The following is a 19,458-nucleotide window of genomic DNA, read 5'->3' as shown; positions in this document are numbered from 1 at the left end:
TATTTATTTATTTATTTATTATTACGTTTACTAATAAAATAAATAAAATTGAATGGGGCATGATGTAAGGATACATTTATATAGATAGAGCCATCTGTATCTGTATCCTCTCTACCTATCTCATAAAATCCTAGACGTGAAAACATATCTATCTAACTTAGTAATGTTAATGCTTATTTTGCATTTTTACTTAGTCACGCATATTCTCTTATCTTTGGTCACTCTATAACCAACGAGTATGAATAGGAGGGTAAATCTTTTAAAAAACTTTTTAATCCAAAATTACTGAACATATTTGAATAAATTTTAATATCCTAAATTCTTTTTACTTGAATTTACGCAAGGGATGATGCAGGATTTAGTTAAAACTGAATAAGTGACCGGGCAGCTTCGTATACTTGATGACATTTTTTTTATACTACTTCAGTGGCAAACAAGCATACGTCCCATCTGATGGTAAATAGTTACTGTAGCCTTTGGACGCCAGAGACACCAGGGGTGTTACGTGCGCATTGCCGACCCTTAAGAAATCTTAATATACCCTTATTGAAAAAGCCCATGCTGTAGTCTCTTGAGTAAACCTCGGCAGGTAATTAATTCCACAAACTAAATGTACACGGGAGGAAGCTCTTCTAAAACCGTTGTATATTAGATAGAACATAAAGCGAAGCGAACTCTCGCCTCAACTTGATGACATTATTTTTAAATGTGAAAGCACTTTTAGATCCCGTAATCAATAATGTCGCAAAATGCCACGGAAAGGTTAATTTGACCCTTTGTCGCCGAGGTCCACCTAATCAATCATGCTTACTATGAAACACTGCTTTTCAGCTATGACCAATTATTATGAGGACAGCTGAAAATCAGTGTTTTACATCAATCACGCTTACTATGAAACTCTGAAATTACCCGCATCTTAGTTTTTTAAATTAGTAATAGGGGCTGCCAGAAATCCAGCGCTGTATAGATGCACCTCATTGAGGTTGTACTTAAATCTGCAACAGCTGAGGCAGCTCCTATTGCTTTCTATGTTAGTTTCGTTTCGTTGTTGTTCTTTCTATTTTAGTTCCTATATTGAGTTTTATTGTAAATTGTATCTATTATTTGTCTTATGTTGGCAGTAAATCAATTATCTATCGATCTATCTGTCTCTGATCTTCATCTATGTCCAATTATTATGCTGAAAATTTGTGTTATGCTCCTTGTGTGATTCTCCACACTGAGCATTTTGTATTGCTATAGCACACACATGTAGGTTTCCCCATATTCTATTGCATTACTTTAAAAAAATTGTATTCTCTTTGTAATTAACCCTATAATTCACACAGCGCCATCTAGACCCAAGTTAAGCTAGCTAAAGCTTGTGTTAAGGGTACTAGACAAATCATACAAATACATAGCTTTTTTTCGTAAATATATACATATTATGCATAGAAAATACCCAAACCGATATAATCATACTCATAAACACAAATGTTTGTACCGTGCAAGGAATCGAACCTGCGACCATCGAAAGTAAGGCGGTGTGCTAAATAAAAAATCATATCTATTTATCTATCTTGTCAGGAGGAAATTGAAAGGTCAGAGCCACCAGATGCCTTTGTCGTCATCTACTCTGTAGTGGACAAGGCTTCGTTCCAAAAGGCTGAGCAGGAACTGGCCAGGTTACTTGACTGCGACATGCTGCGAGCGAGACCGGCGTTGTTGGTGGCCAACAAAATCGACCTGGCAAGAAGCAGGGCTGTATCAACACAAGGTATGACTAAAATATTTTATTTCAAACATATTAAACAATAACTGAATGAAAATCATATAATAATTAAACAGATAAGTGGCCAAAACCTCGCTTCCTGGTACTTTTTATTTTAGTAAAAGATGATAATGGTATTTTGGCTCCGCTTCCGTACCAGCGGAGGATAATAAGTTGAGCACGAGATTAGTCAGTTAAACTATCGTGGCTTTTCGCCAGGAATGTATGATGGTTTCCAGGGGGAATTCAATTAGAGAGAATGTAGTGACCACCAGCATATGCTATTATATTTTGTCCAAAGAAAATAATTTAATCAATGGCCCTAACAGACTGGTCCCCAAAAGCAATTTTGAATGTAATTTGAGCCGAGAATTGTCAAGTACCAAAGTAACTCGATCTCTTTTCTAACTAAATAGTCCATAGTTACATTAATACAGATTAATAATTAAATTTCCTGGGGGGAGGGGGATGGTTGGTAATGTGGATTAATAACCCCATTACTACCAATATATAGCATAGCATAACAAATCAGTTAGACCTCCACGCCGTTCTTGTTGGTAAAGATCACGTTAAATTCCTGGTGAATTTGGTCCTGGTTTTCATCCTACACTGGTGCCCCGCCAGCATATACCGTTAGGGCAAGCACCATTCCATTACAATCCCTTAAAATAAATCGATTTTACAATTTAATGAAAAAAAATATAATAATCCAAAACTTTGTCCTTAATTGGCTACGCGACCGTTCCAAGGAAATTGATAAATGTTTACATAGTCGCTGTGGACACTTTTAAAAATCGTCCAAGTTTATTCAATTACACGGAGAGATTGCTTGGGAGATCGATTCCGTTCATTATCCGGTATTAACCGGAAACGGAAAGATTTCCCGGCGGAAGGAAGCCGCGACATCACTGGTTACGCCATTAGGTTATATACCCACGTGCATTGAAAGGGAAATTAATTTAATGAAACATTTTTTGTGTTCAATATAAGATATTATGTACGTTACTTTCAGAAGAATTATTTTTTATAAATTGCTATTATGTTTTGTAATGAAACATGTTTGTGTTCAATATAAGTACTACAAGATATTATGGCATACATACGGGTATTTCTTTTATTAATTGATGTTTGTGAAAAACATGTTCTTCCAGTGCCTTTTTACCTTTTTTGAGGTGGAAAATCACTCGATAAGTGTAACGAAAATGACGTCACAAATGCACTTTTATGATTTAACTAGCTTTTGCTCGCGGCTACGCTCGCGTTAATTTATCTCTTTAGGGATGGAATTTATGAAAATCCTTTCTTAGCCTACGTCATAGGAGCTTTATGCAAGCAAAATCTCAGCCCGATCGGTTTAAAATTGACAAAGTTTCAAACAAACTTTCATCCCCTATTTTATCCCCTTGGGGGTAGAATTAATCAAAATCCTTTCTTTCATCCGCTAGGATGCCTACGTCATAACATCTACTTGCATACCAAATTTCAGCCCGATCCGTCCAGTGGTTTGGGCTGTGCGTTGATAGATCACTACGTCAGTCACCTTCGAGTTATATATATTTAGATAGACAAACTATTAAATCATAAAAGTGAATTTGTGACGTCATTTTCGTTACATTACGTTACAGTATATAAAAATCTTAAACAACAACATATATGTGAAATGACTAATAGCTAAGTTACTTCTCTGTTCGTCTTGACTGAATATACATGACGTTCCAATGACGGGACAACCCGAAAGAACTAATTATAGGTATATTAAGTTTATTTAATAATAATAATAATAATCTCAGGACAATTCATACAGCGCCATCTAGACCCAAGTTAAGCTAGTTAAAGCTTGTGTTGTGGGTACTAGATAACTGTTACATTATACATAGATATCTTTTTTTGTAAATACATACATATTATACACAGAAAACACCCAGACCGATACAAACAATCATACTCGTAAATACAAATTGTTTGTACCGTGCGAGGAATCGAACCCGCGACCATCGGTCGTAAAGCAGTGTGCTAGACCGCTAGACCACCGAGGTCGTCAAATTATTTGAGCAAACAGTATGCTATTCTCTCATCAAAAATGAAGATGAAATAGACTGTAATCAATGAAAAACCTGTCTTAGGTCTTTACTAATTAAGTAATTTTTTCAACAGATGGAAAATGCCTGGCGTGCACATACAAGGCGAAATTCATCGAAGTGTCTGTGGGAATCAACCACAACGTAGATGAACTACTGGTCGGAATATTGAATCAGATCAGGCTAAAACAGCAACAGTACTCCGCGGAGGGGGGGCGCGAGTCTTCACCAGCCCACTGGTACAAGTCCCGCGGGGTGGTCCGAGCTAGTATGAAGGCTCGACAGATGCTTACCTGGATCTTCGGCAAGGAAGATTCAAAATTCAAAAACTGTGAGAACTTACACGTTCTGTGAGTGGAAAATGATGGGCCAGTGTTCGTCTAGAGACCATGTGAACAGTCGATCACTGTGTTGTGTTAATATTAAAGTGACCGTATTCAAATCAATGAATTTTAGGAAATATGCTTATTTGTAAAATATTGTCAACATTTTGTATAAGATCTTCCAGGCTATTAGGCGGTGCTAAAGAGACCTGGTAGCACTGCGACCTGCATAGATCTATTGTGCTCGCCCTTTTTTAGAGTTCGCTGCCTAGGTCTGTCAGGGGGACTGTGTGAATTCTTAGGAGCGATGGTTTTTATCTTCTCAGGATAGAGTGTGTACTTCTCAAAGGAGATATTTCGTTTATGTATGAGTGAGCTACAACCACATAGGATGTGTAGTGGCGTTTCCTCTTCCATTAGGATTTAGGAATATCTGGAAGTTTTACTTACGCAATCTAAATAATTATATTTAAACTTGCTTTTGCCCGCGGATTCGCTCGCGTTAAATTATCCCCGTAGTGATGGAATTTATCAAAACCTTTCTTAGGGAATGCCTACGTCATAGTAGCTTTATGCATGCAAAATCTCAGCCCGATCGGTTTAAAATTGACAAAGTTTCATACAAACTTTCATCCCCTATTTTATCCCCTTGGGGGTAGAATTAATCAAAATCCTTTCTAGCGGATACCTACGTCATAACATCTACATGCATGCCAAATTTCAGCCCGATCCGTCCAGTGGTTTGGGCTGTGCTTTGATAGATCATTATGTCAGTCACCTTTGAGTTATATATATTTAGATTGCGTTAGTATAATGATATCTTAGTATCATTTACATAGCACCATCTAGTGACAAGCTAAACAGAGCGGGTGTTATTGGTACTAGACAATAGATACATTTTTTGTAAGTAGGATTTTTGTAAAGTGTCTAGGGTTATTATTATTATAATTATCACTGTTTACATCATGTTAATATTCAAGTAAATACCATACTATTAACGCCGCTAGCAATCAATAATGAAACAATATTGCGATGATATCTAACTGTTATTGTAAAACAGCCGTGTGTTGTTTATTTGTACTTAAACGGGTACTACTGATTGATTTGGTCAAGTCATCAAATATTCAAATACACTGTAATGAAATTCAAACATTTCATGAAACAGTCGATCACTTGTTGATGATATATTATTATACGATTTGGTCATGACATGTTTAGTTTATGTTAGTACAAATTTATTATTAGTTTTAATGACTTGCGTCAGTACCAAATCAATTTTTACGAACTATATAGTACATTTTTTACCATTGCATATTTGCACGCATATGTTCGCATGTATTAATTTTAAATGTGTTGACCGCATGTAGTAATCCTAATTACCTTGAACAACTCATACTGCTCCATCGAGTCTTAAGCTAAACTGAGCTTGTGTTATGGCTACTAGACAACTATAATACATTTTTTTTTAAATACATACATAATATATATAGAAAATACCCAGACCAATACAAACAATCATACTTATTAATGCAAATGTTTGCACCGTGCGAGGAATCGAACCAACTGAACCGACGGAACAAAAACCGGTCAGCTAAACATCTAGACAAGGGACTAGCATGTGCTTTTATTTTAAACAAAAGTCCCTGAATATCAAAAGAATTAAAAATCCTCTGGACCACCGATGCAATAACCAAAACAACTTTTATATGGATCTCCGGGATCATTTTTTTAAATTCATTCTTAAAAGTTGTTGTCAACTCTTGTAAAACATAATGTTTATTGCATATATCAAAGTCACTTACTATAATGTTTGTATAATATATAATCAACTGTAATTTGCATATTTACTAATATTCATTGAGAAATGTGTTCGAGAATGTTTGTGTTGTAATTTTTTATACATGATAATGTTAATTATAGACAATCAATCAACCGAGTATACTTATTAATGCTACCTATTGTATTCAATACATTATATTCTGAATGTTATTGTTTCCTAAGAAACTTTTATGCTCATTCACTCAAATTCATATTACGATACAATGTTTTTGGCTTCAGTTTTTTATGACCGGCCGCTTTTGTTATGTATTAATAAATTAATGGATTACTTTGAATACAATCAAATCTTATGTATTATTGTTGTAATTAATCATTGATCGTCTTATGTTACTTATTTAACTACTTGAGTATATATTAAACTACTATGTAATTACTACGGTACTAATGAGTACTGTAGTATTGGGTTAAATTATTTGCTACTATATGTATAAGTTCAATTTACAGTGCTAGGATTTTTTAAGTATTATAATACTATTGCTCTTTTAGTATGATATATTTGCAATCAATTGTTTTTATATGAATTTTACGTATCGAGAAAATCGGAATTGGCGTAACTTGAAAACCTAACTTTATACCATAGCCAGAAAACTGTTTGAAAAATTCAAATTGGTATGTGTTTAAACAAGTTTAAATATATGTGATATGATTTTTTTAAATAAAAGGATTTTTTTAAACTTGAGATTTTCATCTATATCAAACAGATTAAGGAGAATGTTAAAGTGGTGTCGTATCAATAACTAAAGAGATGATGGAAGATTCTGGCAACGGCAAGAGCTCCACCTATAAGAGCGCTTCAATTATTAATGAAGGGATTAAAGTTACAACAATTCCGTTTTCTTCCGTCGATACATTCAAATTTCAATTCTCATACGGGCTATGCCAACTATCGTAAAACGTAGTGACGACACTACACTTTGGTATATAAATTCAATTTTGTTCATTCCCATAAGGGGCCACCAATAAATTAGAGATGTGTCAACTCGAGTTGCGGAGGATTCGAGTTAATACCAGTTGAATTCTGCCAACTCGAGTTGGAAGTATTCAACTGGTAAATGAACGAATCAAGTGAAAGAGCGAGAGCATGATTCTGTCATCAAATCGACAATGACATGAAATTTTCCGATCATTTCATATCATACAATTTTCACTCGTCACAAATATTTCAATATTGATTTGAGGTCGTTATCATTGTTATCATTAAAGTTATTATGCAGTCCTTCCGCGGCTTTGAAGTGCCATTTCTACTCGCCCCCTATGGTTCGGTGAAGCTTTCAAGGCTAGCTGCGGCCAAAATCATTAGATTTGTTCGAAAACTTAAAAAAAAACTGTTTATACCAGGTACTCGAGTCAACTCGAGTTAACTCGAGTTACCTGAATCTCAACTCGAGTTATGTTTATTACAAGTTAGCACATCTCTACATTAAATTACGTCTAACCAATTTCAGTCACTTTTACACCCTCCATTCTCCCTCTTTCACAAACAGTCATTTAAATAGTTTTAATAAGTACCAAAATTCAATTATGAAGACACAAACTCTAAGATCGGATATTACAATTCGAGATATTTCATACATTTCATATTCATCTAGGGAGGTAAGGGAGGTGTCCTAGATTTCAAGATTTTTTACACGAAATTAACTAATTTACCTCCAACAAAGGAAATTATTCATACTGAGGTTTATATTATTATTCAACTCATACCAAACGTAGCGCCACCAAGTACCGTACTCCAATAACTTCCAAACAAATTGCTATTTGTATAAATACGATTAAATTTGTATTAGAAGCAGATTGTGTTTAACCACCGCGCTCTCCTATATGAGTAAAGCTAACAAAAAAAGCGAAGAATCGACCGTTGTAAATGTCGGTCGCTTGTAGCTGAATTTAATTTTGTAACTACAGCAGATACGCCATCTTAATTCAACTTTGACATTAAAGGCCCTGCATGCTGTCTTTGATGAGTTTTAACATTAATTGGCCTTGGATTTTCGATAGTTGAAGACGCGAAATAAAAAGTTTTACGACGTACGTAGGTTGCTACGTATTTTACACATAGCGGTTTTATTTGTGATGTGTCGAAATTCTTGCGAAACATCAAACATTTAATGAAATCGTAGATTTTATCGAAGATCAGACATCTAGGTTCATTGAAATCTTAAAAATATCAATGTGATTTACTTATTTCATATCTCAATTATCATATTAATGCGTATAAACTATAATGTGTAAAAAATATAATAGTTTACACACAGAAGTTATTTTTTCCTTGTTTCCATTATGTGGAGGTTGCATTAGAGATAGTAATATATAATACATATAAGTCCATGAACACTACAAAACAATGTAGTTACTACTTATGATAGATGTCTTTTAATATCGTTATTATTTCTGTAACTATTCTTCATTGCGATTATTTTTCTTTTGGTAAACAACCAAATGTTGAATTATTATGTAATATGTCTATTCCATATAATTATTAGTATTTATAATTTACTCTTTTATTTGTCTGTCTATCATTAACACTGTCGCATTAATTTAAAAAACTTTGACGCCAATGTGTTAACTTTAGTATTTCTATTTTATAAATATTATAATCATTATGTGCCAATTTTTGAGAGAATTTAAAACCAGTAGTTAATTAAGGTATATTATTATATGATTAAATTTAATGATGTAAGTGAGAAATACAGTATTTCATAATACATATAATATAACGTATCAGCAATATATAATATCTAAGCAAGACAATTTATCTAGTTGACTGTATCATATAATAATTAGAAATATTGGACCATTTATTGTAATAGAGTTATAATAGATCAAATATTCTATGACTATGTGAAAATATATGTATATTTACATATGTATTATATGTGCTAGTATACCGTAGAAATGTTTATCAAATTATGAAAAATATCGCAGGTTCGAATGTTGTGAAGATGGGAAATAGAAAAATTAAGATCCTTGAAAAAAATTGTTAGCATTAAGTCAGGCCGCAGTGCTTACATTTTGTAATCATTATCAAAACCTATACTAATCACTATACCTTGACAAATTTATCACAAACACAAACATTTAAAACATTTTTGTATATCATTACTGTTTGTATATTTGTCTATGTCACAAGTATAGTAATAGTAACATTGTGTAAGCATTTGATTGGACGCAGATTTTCTACAGAATAGATTAGAAAAATATGCAAATTTGAATATTAATATTTAAGCATACCAAAAATAAGTTTTTGTCAGATCGCCAATTGAAGTTCAGTTCAGTGAGAAGTATCAAGAATAGGATTATTGCATTATACTTTTACTGCGCTGATTCGTTAGATAGATAGAGATAGAATATACTTTATTTGCAACATACAGTAAAGAAGAAGCAGCACAAACAATATAACAAAGGACATATGTACCGTTACAATAAGGCTGCCTTATTGTTAAAAGCAATCTTTTCTAGGCAACCTTAAGAAAACGGATTGAAATATCGAACAGGTAGGTAAAATGACATAAACAGGAGAAAATTAAAAAAATTATTGTATCAATCTCCAAAGTAGAATCGTAATGATTCAATATATCAGTCCGATTAATTTAAACCTACTTCTAAATAGTAAAGCTACTAATACAATTGCTGGATGTTGAATAATATCAGGTGAAAGTCATGTAGAAAATGGCTTGACTGATTAATTGAGAGTTAAATAAATACATTTAACACTCAAACTTCATATTAGTGACATACATCTATTTAGATATATCTGTGCTTAAATCATAGCTATGCTAATGTAAATCTGTATTAATAATCAGTATGTTTATATAAATATTGTCTTTATAGTATTGTAACATTATTTATATCTCAAGTATTTTATAACCATACAAGTAATTAAACCTTACGTTAATATTATGACTATATCTGAACTACTTTAAGAAGACTGTAATACAAATTGTTTATTCTCACTGTGGTTTATTGAACCTTATATTATTATTAAAGTAGCATAAAAAATATTATAATTAGCTAAAACTTTGTTTATACTAAAATTTTGTCAGGGTCCACAATTCCTTCCATCCATCGTAATCGCCACAGTGGTTTTTATATTAATATCAAATATTGCTCTATATAACATATAAGTACAAACCATAATCTTGGTTGTAGAGATTATCTAATCTTTTCATTTATGTATGTTGATGTTATTTCACCACTTCATTTGATAGCAATCTACATTATTCATTTTTCTTTCTTCTTATCATTACATTGTTGCAACGTACGTCATTAATTCTTGCTGAATGATTTATAAAATATCACATATCATAGATTTGCCTATAATAGTTCATACAATAACAATTACGTTACCGGTGAAGATTTTACAAAAGTAATTAATATTTTTTTTGTTACTTAGAAATCATATTATCAACATTCACGCAAGTGTAATATTATAATTCCTTAAATTAATTTTCTCAACGTCATCTTGAAAAGAAGTGAGTGCCTTTGTAATTTATCGATCGCTAATAATTATACCGTTACTTAGGAAACCCCTACAAAATTGGAATCAAAAATATTAAAGATTGTTATCAAATGAGGTATTCATTTTCAGAATGAAATTTAAATCATTAACGATATTTTAAACTTTGTTCTCGTAATAGGAATGAACTTTGAAATTACCTGATAAATATCACATTCTTTTTAATATACTATAATAGAGACATTTCTTTAATAAAAAAGGAATATAAATATTAAACAGTATATTTAATCCCGAGACTTTGAAGCCATGAGTATAATATCTACGACATAGCCAACCATCGGCTCTACTGTATGTATATCTCTGTTCTATATTTTATGCTTGTACTTCAAGTTTGTTGTGGTTACTTTGGCAGGTTCTAATTATGTTTTCCTCTTTCGTTCCACCTTTTATTTTATGGATCACGCAATGGTCACTTAAACACACAGCCTATTGCTATATTACTTTTTCTAAGAACAACAAGTAAAAAACTTCGCAGTGTACAATTTGATGTGTTCAATTCATATATCAGTCCTACCGTATAAGAGATTCACATGTTACGTTCTTTAAGCTTATAATTGTATGCGGTACACGCTTTGTTTCAAATACCATTAATGTTTTAATTTCATATTGAGGATGTTTCAATATGTTGAAGCCTTGTTTAAATAGTATCTTATTATTACTAATAAATAGTATTATCAGTGTACATATGCATGCACTTAAGGATTTGATGTTGTATTTACATACCTAGTCATAAGTAGGTATGTAGGTGATATTACATTTTATACTTAAGTCAGTTATTAAGTTTATAGCTATTCTTCCATAATTTACAAGAGGATTATCAAACTAAACTAAAATTTTAAGAAGTTTAATATTGACATTTGTGTAGTTTATGGATATTTACGTATCACTTTATTTTTATTTCTATAACATTATTTAGACCAGATAATTAAACAAAGTGATGGCAGTCAATAATTAAACATAGATATCTATTCGTTATACAAGCGAGCCTCTTTTCAATAATCATTCAGTTATAAATAAAGATTTAAAAATAATATTGTTCTTACGGAATTTGTAAGCCGTTGATGGGACAATAACAATGAAAAGACTTTTCGTTTGAATAAATGAATTAATTAATTTTTAATCCAAATTTGAGATACCGATTATTAAATGTATAATATTAAAAATAATAAAAACAGTTGTAAAATGACAGAACTGTGAACAGTCATATTAATAAATATAAATCATGTACAAAACATCCAACTCTCTCGCTCGCATTATTTATTACACGGCAAAGCATTACTTATAATGACGCCATTTCTTGTAAATGCTCTAAATAATTTAAGATTATTAAAATTAATAGGCACTTCTTTATGATTACAGCTTAATAAACGTTCATTTAAATATAGTTTCACGCGCCATTACTGTTTTTTAAATTTCCCATTTTACACACTGTGGTTTTTAATTTAATGTCATGATTCTTCCTAACTATACCATTTGGAATACGATTCAAAACAGTGCCTTTTATTATTAAAATGTATTATATACCTGTAATTTCAGTTAGTTCTATTTAGAATATACCCATTGTATGTTCGGTTGTCACATGATACAGTGTCCCTCGATTATGTGGTACCACTGTTATGTAATGAGTCTTAATATGTAATGATAATTATAATATATGCATTTGCAGAGTATATGAGCTTGCAAATTATAGTAAGTAACTGTATAGTATGTCAGTGGTGGTACAAAATTTAATGAATTATTGATAGCTCTTGCTTTTTTATCAGTATTAATAACCATAATATGTAAATATCTTTACATAATAACAATCGTATTAATGTAAAAGTATTTAAAGTATTTAAATATTGTTTTTTTAAATCTGATATTAGTAAATTTATTTCAATTTTAAAATAAAAAAAATAGTTATTAGTGAGTTAATGCGTTAAATTTTTGTTTAGAAATTGACTAATGAAAAAAGTCCAAAAATATTGCCTAAAATAATGAAATTTTTTTGTGTCCTGTTCCCAGATGTGTTAAAGTGATAAGAAATCAGATTCTCTGGTTTTGCGTATCTTCCTAATTTTGCATAATTTGGATCTATCTCATGTTTAAATTGTTTTTGAATCAGTGAAGATTGACTTTTCATCAGATAAGGGATGTCCTTTACATGCTTAAAAATCAATAAACGCAAGATAAAATTCGACACAAATTGACAACTAGGGCCAAGATGACACATAAACCTGGAAGGCAATAGATAACTCAAGGATGTCCAGTGTATGAAGACAACAGGACATTTATTCTCATATTATGACTGCTCCTAGAAGATTGAAAATGTACACGGAAAATAAATGTAGAAAATATAAGTGCTCACTAAAAGATTTATAACGTGATTCTAAGCACTTTTGATATAGCTTCCTTTTTATTATACTTCTTTTATGGACCTCCATCATGTCTACAAGATTAACCTTACAAAGAGCAAATGCATACAACGGTCCAAGTTGTGAATATTCCAAGATAAGTATCCACATGGACGTCTTTGAGTTGCTAGGTCTCATTCTGTTTACCAACAACTCTAGTCTTGTAATAAACTTTTACTTTATTTCAACCGTAAAAATAATCTTTAAAGTAATGGATGTAGAATATTCAAAAGAAATAGAATGAACAGAAACATCTATACAACTAATTTATCTTTTACCAAAGGTTACCTATTTTAAATTTCTATTTTCATTCATTTTAATAATATTCTTTAGTTTTTTAACTGACTTGATTCAAAGTTGTTTATTAGGGTTTCGCTACTCGTTGATATAATACTTTCTGAAAAAATAAACCATTATTACACCCTCAAAGTTGAAATCGCATTATTGCAAGTATATTTTCCGGAATATATATCTGTTATATTAGTAGGTATTTATAGATACACTATTAAATTTAGTCTAACTATCCCATCTGGATTTATTATCATGAGGATGTATTTATCATATTTCCGTAGAGTAAATTTAATATTTTAAATCACAATTACATTGCATAACTTCATGTTTTTATTGATGATTTATTAAAAGTACCACTACTCTCATATAGAATGGATGTATAAGAATATTATCACTATTGTATAATAATGTAGCTAGTGTTTATTGTAAATATATTGATTGACAATAAATTTGATTACTTTATGTCGTTACATCAATTTTCCTTGCCCTGTGAACCTTGAACTTTATGAAAGTTGCCGTGACCTTTCTCTTATGCCGTAAACAAAAGCTTTTAACACGACCTCAATAAACTGAGTGGGTTTTTTTAATGTTCGGAAAGAAATGTGATGTAGTATTGTAGGTAAAACTAGAATGATTGTTACGAATATTCGTGTATGAAAAAGGGTAAAATAAAGTGTAACTTTATATATACCTTAATAAATTATGCGACACTAGCTGACTCGCGTAACTTCATCGGCATCACACTTCCATGACATTTATTATTATATTTCGCCCAATTTATATAATATCTTTTTCTATTATAGCCTATGTGTCATTCTGATAATTAAGCTATATCAATGTAAAGTTACATCAAAATCCATTCATTAGTTTTTGGTTGAAAAAGTAACAAACATCCATCCATGCTTACAAACTTTCACGTTTATAATATAAATAAGATTGTCACCAATCCAGTATTGTTTGCTTAATATTAAAATGATTTTTAAGGGTACGAAGTAATAACATCACCATGATAACGAGATGTTCATTATGCTGTTCATTGGCAATTGACATTGGCAGGTGGCTCCCTATCAAGTGGATGATTAGCTTCTTTGCCATTCAATTTACATATAAAAAACATGGAATTTTTAATACTCTACTACTATTCCAACATTAACTTCATTAACTTCTTCATTTATTCTACAGATTATTACAAGTTACAATAACTTCGTCAAAATTTATTTTAAAACTTTTTTAATACCAATAGTCATTCAAGCAAAGTTGAACAATAGAAATTATCTCCAATCGACTGTTTGACCAAAGTCACCTGAATATAAATGTCTCTTGGGGCAGACCTTCCATAATCTTACAAATTGAAGACTGTAATTGGATCATAACTTTCCTAGAGTCTATTGGCGATATGATTTTTTTTACTCTATAGGCAACATCCCGCAACGCTGCCCTTGTAAATTCTGATAAAGAGTACACAGTGTTAATCGCGGATATGTATGTCTATACTATATTAAAATACGTTCAAATATATTCAAATAAATAGTATTTGAAAACAACAAAAAAATCATGCAGCAGAAAAAACCTCCATCTATTTATACATTCTCACAATACAGATCTCCGATCCGAAGCAATACGATATAGAAATCTTCAAGAAAAGAGCTTATAATAATAATAATCATCATATTTATTTGTCTCAAATAAAAACTAATACAATTGCTTATATAATACTTAATTTTAAAAGTAATGAACGAGATAAAACTGTGTATAACTAAGAGGGGACAATAAGTCCTAGAGCTATTCTGTTATATCACAGGGGGCAGTGAGTTCACCCTTTCCGCTATTCTATTATAACCTTCATTAGTAAATTAATACAATAAAACATCGCCGACGACGAAAGCACTTAAGTTCTAAACTAACAAAGTAAACATAAGAATTGATTGACAATATCCTTCTTAAATAGCCGGCAATGTACTTGCAATTCAGTTGCAATGCTTGTCAGTCGTTTTACATGTGCGGCCTGTGGTTTAGGTATATGCAGAGGGCATACAACGCTCTTCACGTACAATATAATAATGGGTTTAGTATGTTGTTTGAGCTCCCTCGGTTCTGTAGCGCATCAGAGATGTTTGCAGAGCAGCAGAGCTTTCAAGTCATAATGCGGAAAAGAACTGCATCACTGATAGAATTCGGGAAGTGCATACAGACTCCTAACAACTATATATACATATATATAACTCAAAGGTGACTGACATAGTGATCTATCAACGCACAGCCCAAACCACTGGACGGATCGGGCTGAAATTTGGCATGCAGGTAGATGTTATGACGTATGCATCCCCTAAAAAAGGATTTTGATAAATTCCACCCCTAAGAGGATAAATTAACGCGAGCGAGGCAAAACCTGGTAGCAAATATGTCGAAATGTCCACTCCAGGCACTGGACATTATTGCACCGCTGGGGACTCAGTGCTTCTGGACGTAGACATAAATATATGAATTAAGAAACGAGGATGTATGTTGTAATTTACTAACATAGTTTATAAGTTGTTTACTAATATAATGTGGATGGGTATACGAAATAAATAAGTTAATAAATATATAACGTCACCAATAACTTAGTATAACGTAGTAATAACTTCGTCAATGATGCTTATCATTGACTAAGTTGATTGATTCAAAGATACAGACGAAGTTGAGTGTATCATAAACTTATTTGTTCTACGACCTAATACTGTATACTAAAGCCGAAACTTAAAAGCATCTAGAATAACACCGATATCTCCCAAGATATTAGGAATTTAATCGATACATAGATATTGTATATAATTTGTATCCCCTTTAACTATAAAGTCCAATCCTCTATTTAAACATTCAGTGGGGTCCGTCCAGTGTCGGACGTAAGTGATTATCCTGTCCCTCTGAACCGAATATTAAATGTTCAGGCAGAATTTGGACCTTTAAATTTGTAAATAGTAATTAAAGGTACCTTGTATAGGGACCTGAATATCCTTTATAGTACTTATAAATACAACAATTATTTTAAAAATAGATTTTTAACAAGGTAAATTTGGGAGGAAGTAGTTTATTAGTAATGTGGATTAATAACCCCATTGCTAGTAATATACCATAGCAGGTTGACCTCCATGGGGTTTCTCCTGGAAACTAACTAATTGACCTGACCTCATACTCATCTTATTGTCCTCCAGTGGTGCCCCGCCAACGTATACCGTACACGCAGGCGAGTGCACCATTCTATTATTAATCCTTAAAAAAAGGGAAAGTTATCTTTATAGTAGATCCAGTTAATTCAACATAGAGTAGCATTCAGTAAGCATAATTAGTTCAAGTGATAATGAAAAAAAAACGTAGAATAGAATAGAATAGAATAGAAAATCATTTATTCAAATAAACTTACATTGAAGCACTTTTGAATAGTCATTACATTTTTTTTAATCTACCGGTCGTTCGGAAAGCTGTCTCATCACAAGAAGAACGAGCAAGAAACTTGCGTGTTGCTCTTTTAAATAATTTTATTATTACTTTACATTTTTAAGTTTAAGTGTGTGAATACAAACCACCAATTAGCACTAATTCAATTAAATACTCAAAAAGAAAAAATATTGAATACATAACCAACTGGTTAAACAAGGAAGACAACAAAACAAGAAGAAAACAAGAGGAAATCAGTCATAGTGATTACGTCTAATGATAAACACCAATAGTAATAATAAGAACAAAATATATTATAGCCACTCTATTCTCCCAAATTTGAATTTAAATGAATCTGTATTATTTTAAACATATACAACATTTATTTGAAAAGAATACGAGCTGAGTTTCTTGTCAGTTCTTCTTATCTCAAAATGATTCCGAACTGACGGTAGATTTGACATATCAAAAGAGTCTGTAATAGACCTACATGAATAAAGGTATTTTGAATTTGAATTTATTATATATAAAAATAAATTGGCGCCACGTCTAAAGCGTTCAATAAGCAATACAAGCTAATTGGAATCGGTTTGTATTCTAGAAATTTCCTTAAAACAAGCAAAAGCAAGCAATACCTACAGGCAAATTGGTATCAGTTTGTATTCTAGAAATTTCCTTAAGATAGTTACATGCTGTTTAATTTAATTTGTACTTACTCAAGCCTCTGTAATGCACACACAATCAATTATGCGTGCCGTGCGACTCGATAATTGCCGCTCGCGACACTAGTTGGCGTTCCTTAATTACCGCCGTCTCGACGGAACTGTGTTGCCAGTTTTATTTAATAATAGTGCTGACATAAAAAGACTCGATTGTTCAGCTCTCAAAAAGGTAATATTGAGTCTAGTACAGTCAAACAAGCTATACCAGACTTTATATAGCTACTTTTTTAGGAGCTGAACAACCGAGTCTTTTTATGTCAACACTATTGTTAATGTTTATGGTACGCGATAATCGACACCTACTTATGCGTTACCAGTTCATAGAAATAATGACCTGCGTCTAGTACTGTAATTTTACAAATTTGCGAATACAGCTTATAAAGCGAGCTGCTGCCATTAAAATAGAAGAGTCTCTGGTACTCAGACGAATTTTTACAGTCTAAGTCTAAAAGTATAATTTACTTAGTTACGGTACTTAGTTACTTAGTTTTATTGTTATTCCTTACGTATTATCCCTGAAGACTATTTTTTTTTATGATGATAATGGAATGGTGGTCCCGCCTGCGCTAACGGTTTACGCTGGCGGGGCACCAGTGGAGGATGATAAGATGAACATGACGTCAGGTCAGTTAGCCCATTGTGACAAATTTACCAGGAATTTATCACGATGGTTTCCAGGGGGAACCGCGTGGAGGTCAAGCTGACATGGTACATTGCTAGCAATAAGATCATCAGTCCACATTACTAACAATCCCCTTTCCAGGGGGGAAGACTAAGGTGTCTATTTATGTTTGTATATATTTATATTATACTAGCTTTTACCCGCGGCTTCGCTCGCGTTAAATTATCCCCTTAGGGGTGTAAATTATCGAAATCCTTACTTACGGGAAGCCTACGTCATAGTAGCTTTATGCATGCAAAGTCTCAGCCCGATCGGTTTAAAATTGACAAAGTTTCATCCCCTATTTTATCCCCTTGGGGGTAGAATTAATCAAAATTCTTTCTTAGCGGAACCTTTCCTAATATCTACCTGTATGCGAAATTTCAGCCCGATCCGTCCAGTGGTTTGGGCTGTGCGTTGATAGATCACTATGTCAGTCACCTTTGAGTTATATATATATAATGATATTTTCAGGGTTTCTTTATAAAATAAACTAAAATTTGTTTCTCTGTAAACAAAGAAACGACATTTAAAGTTTATTACAATTATTATTTAACTATTACTGTCTTTTTATAATATATTTTATATAACCTTGTTTTTGCACGATCCATTTTTATGTTATGTCTATTGACAGCTCCCTTTGACACTCCTTGCAATCAACAGCGCGGAACGCGCCAAAATTTGGAATTGTTGAAATATTTAATTATATTATTATAAAGAATTTCTTTATATCTCCCCACCAGGGGTGAAAATTTCTCATAGAATTTTTTATAATGTATTGTCTTCATCATGTGCTTCACTATCTGTTTGAATAGGTTGTAATTTTGTTATATGAAATAATGTAGATTCAGCTTTCTTGTTTCCAGTGTTGATTCTGTAAATTGAGTTTGAAATTTTTTCCACTATTTCAAAAGGACCAATTTTCAATTCATCTAATTTCTTTCTGTTTAATTTGTTTCCGTTTTCTACATATACTCTGTCTCCTATATTAAATTCACATGGCTTTCGGTTTTTATCAAATATTTTCTTATTGTAATCATGTGATCTTTTGGTGTTCTCTAATGCTAGTTTTTTGTCTTCAATCCACTGATCTTCTTTTTTTAGAACCTTCAGTTCATTTGGTAGGATGGTAACATTTGTGCCATCTAGTAAATATTTCGGAGCAAATCCTGTAACTGAATGTTCTGTCTCATTATATTTATCTATACATTCTCTAGCTACTGTAGTCCAAGTTTTTTTATTCTTTTTTTCATTTATTCTACACCTTATTTTATTCACTATGGTTTGATTTAATCTTTCATTCAGTCCATTCGAAAATGGTGTATTTACCGCAGTAAATACTAATTTAATATTATTTTCCTCAAGGTACTGTTTAAATTCTCTAGAGTTAATTCCAGGATATTGATCTGTTAGAATCATTCCAATTTCATCTGTTTCCAGTACATACTTCACTAATTTTATAAAGTCACAT

General features: G+C 32.0%; 1 protein-coding gene across 1 annotated transcript in view; it reads left to right on the top strand.

The window, feature by feature from the left end:
- Positions 1 to 4,182, top strand: part of LOC131851525 (GTP-binding protein REM 1) — a 173,006-nt gene extending 168,824 nt beyond the window's left edge. The window contains exons 4-5 of the mRNA XM_059202033.1: positions 1,567 to 1,756; positions 3,905 to 4,182. Of these exons, the coding sequence (XP_059058016.1) occupies positions 1,567 to 1,756; positions 3,905 to 4,182 (468 nt within the window). The remainder of the gene's footprint in view (positions 1 to 1,566; positions 1,757 to 3,904) is intronic.
- Positions 4,183 to 19,458: the final 15,276 nt, after the last annotated feature.

This window comes from Achroia grisella, unplaced genomic scaffold, assembly GCF_030625045.1.
Source record: "Achroia grisella isolate CSIRO2021 unplaced genomic scaffold, CSIRO_AGI_Agris_v1 utg784, whole genome shotgun sequence".
Classification (NCBI taxonomy): Eukaryota; Metazoa; Arthropoda; class Insecta; order Lepidoptera; family Pyralidae; genus Achroia; species Achroia grisella.
This window is presented reverse-complemented; position numbering and strand designations above follow the sequence as displayed.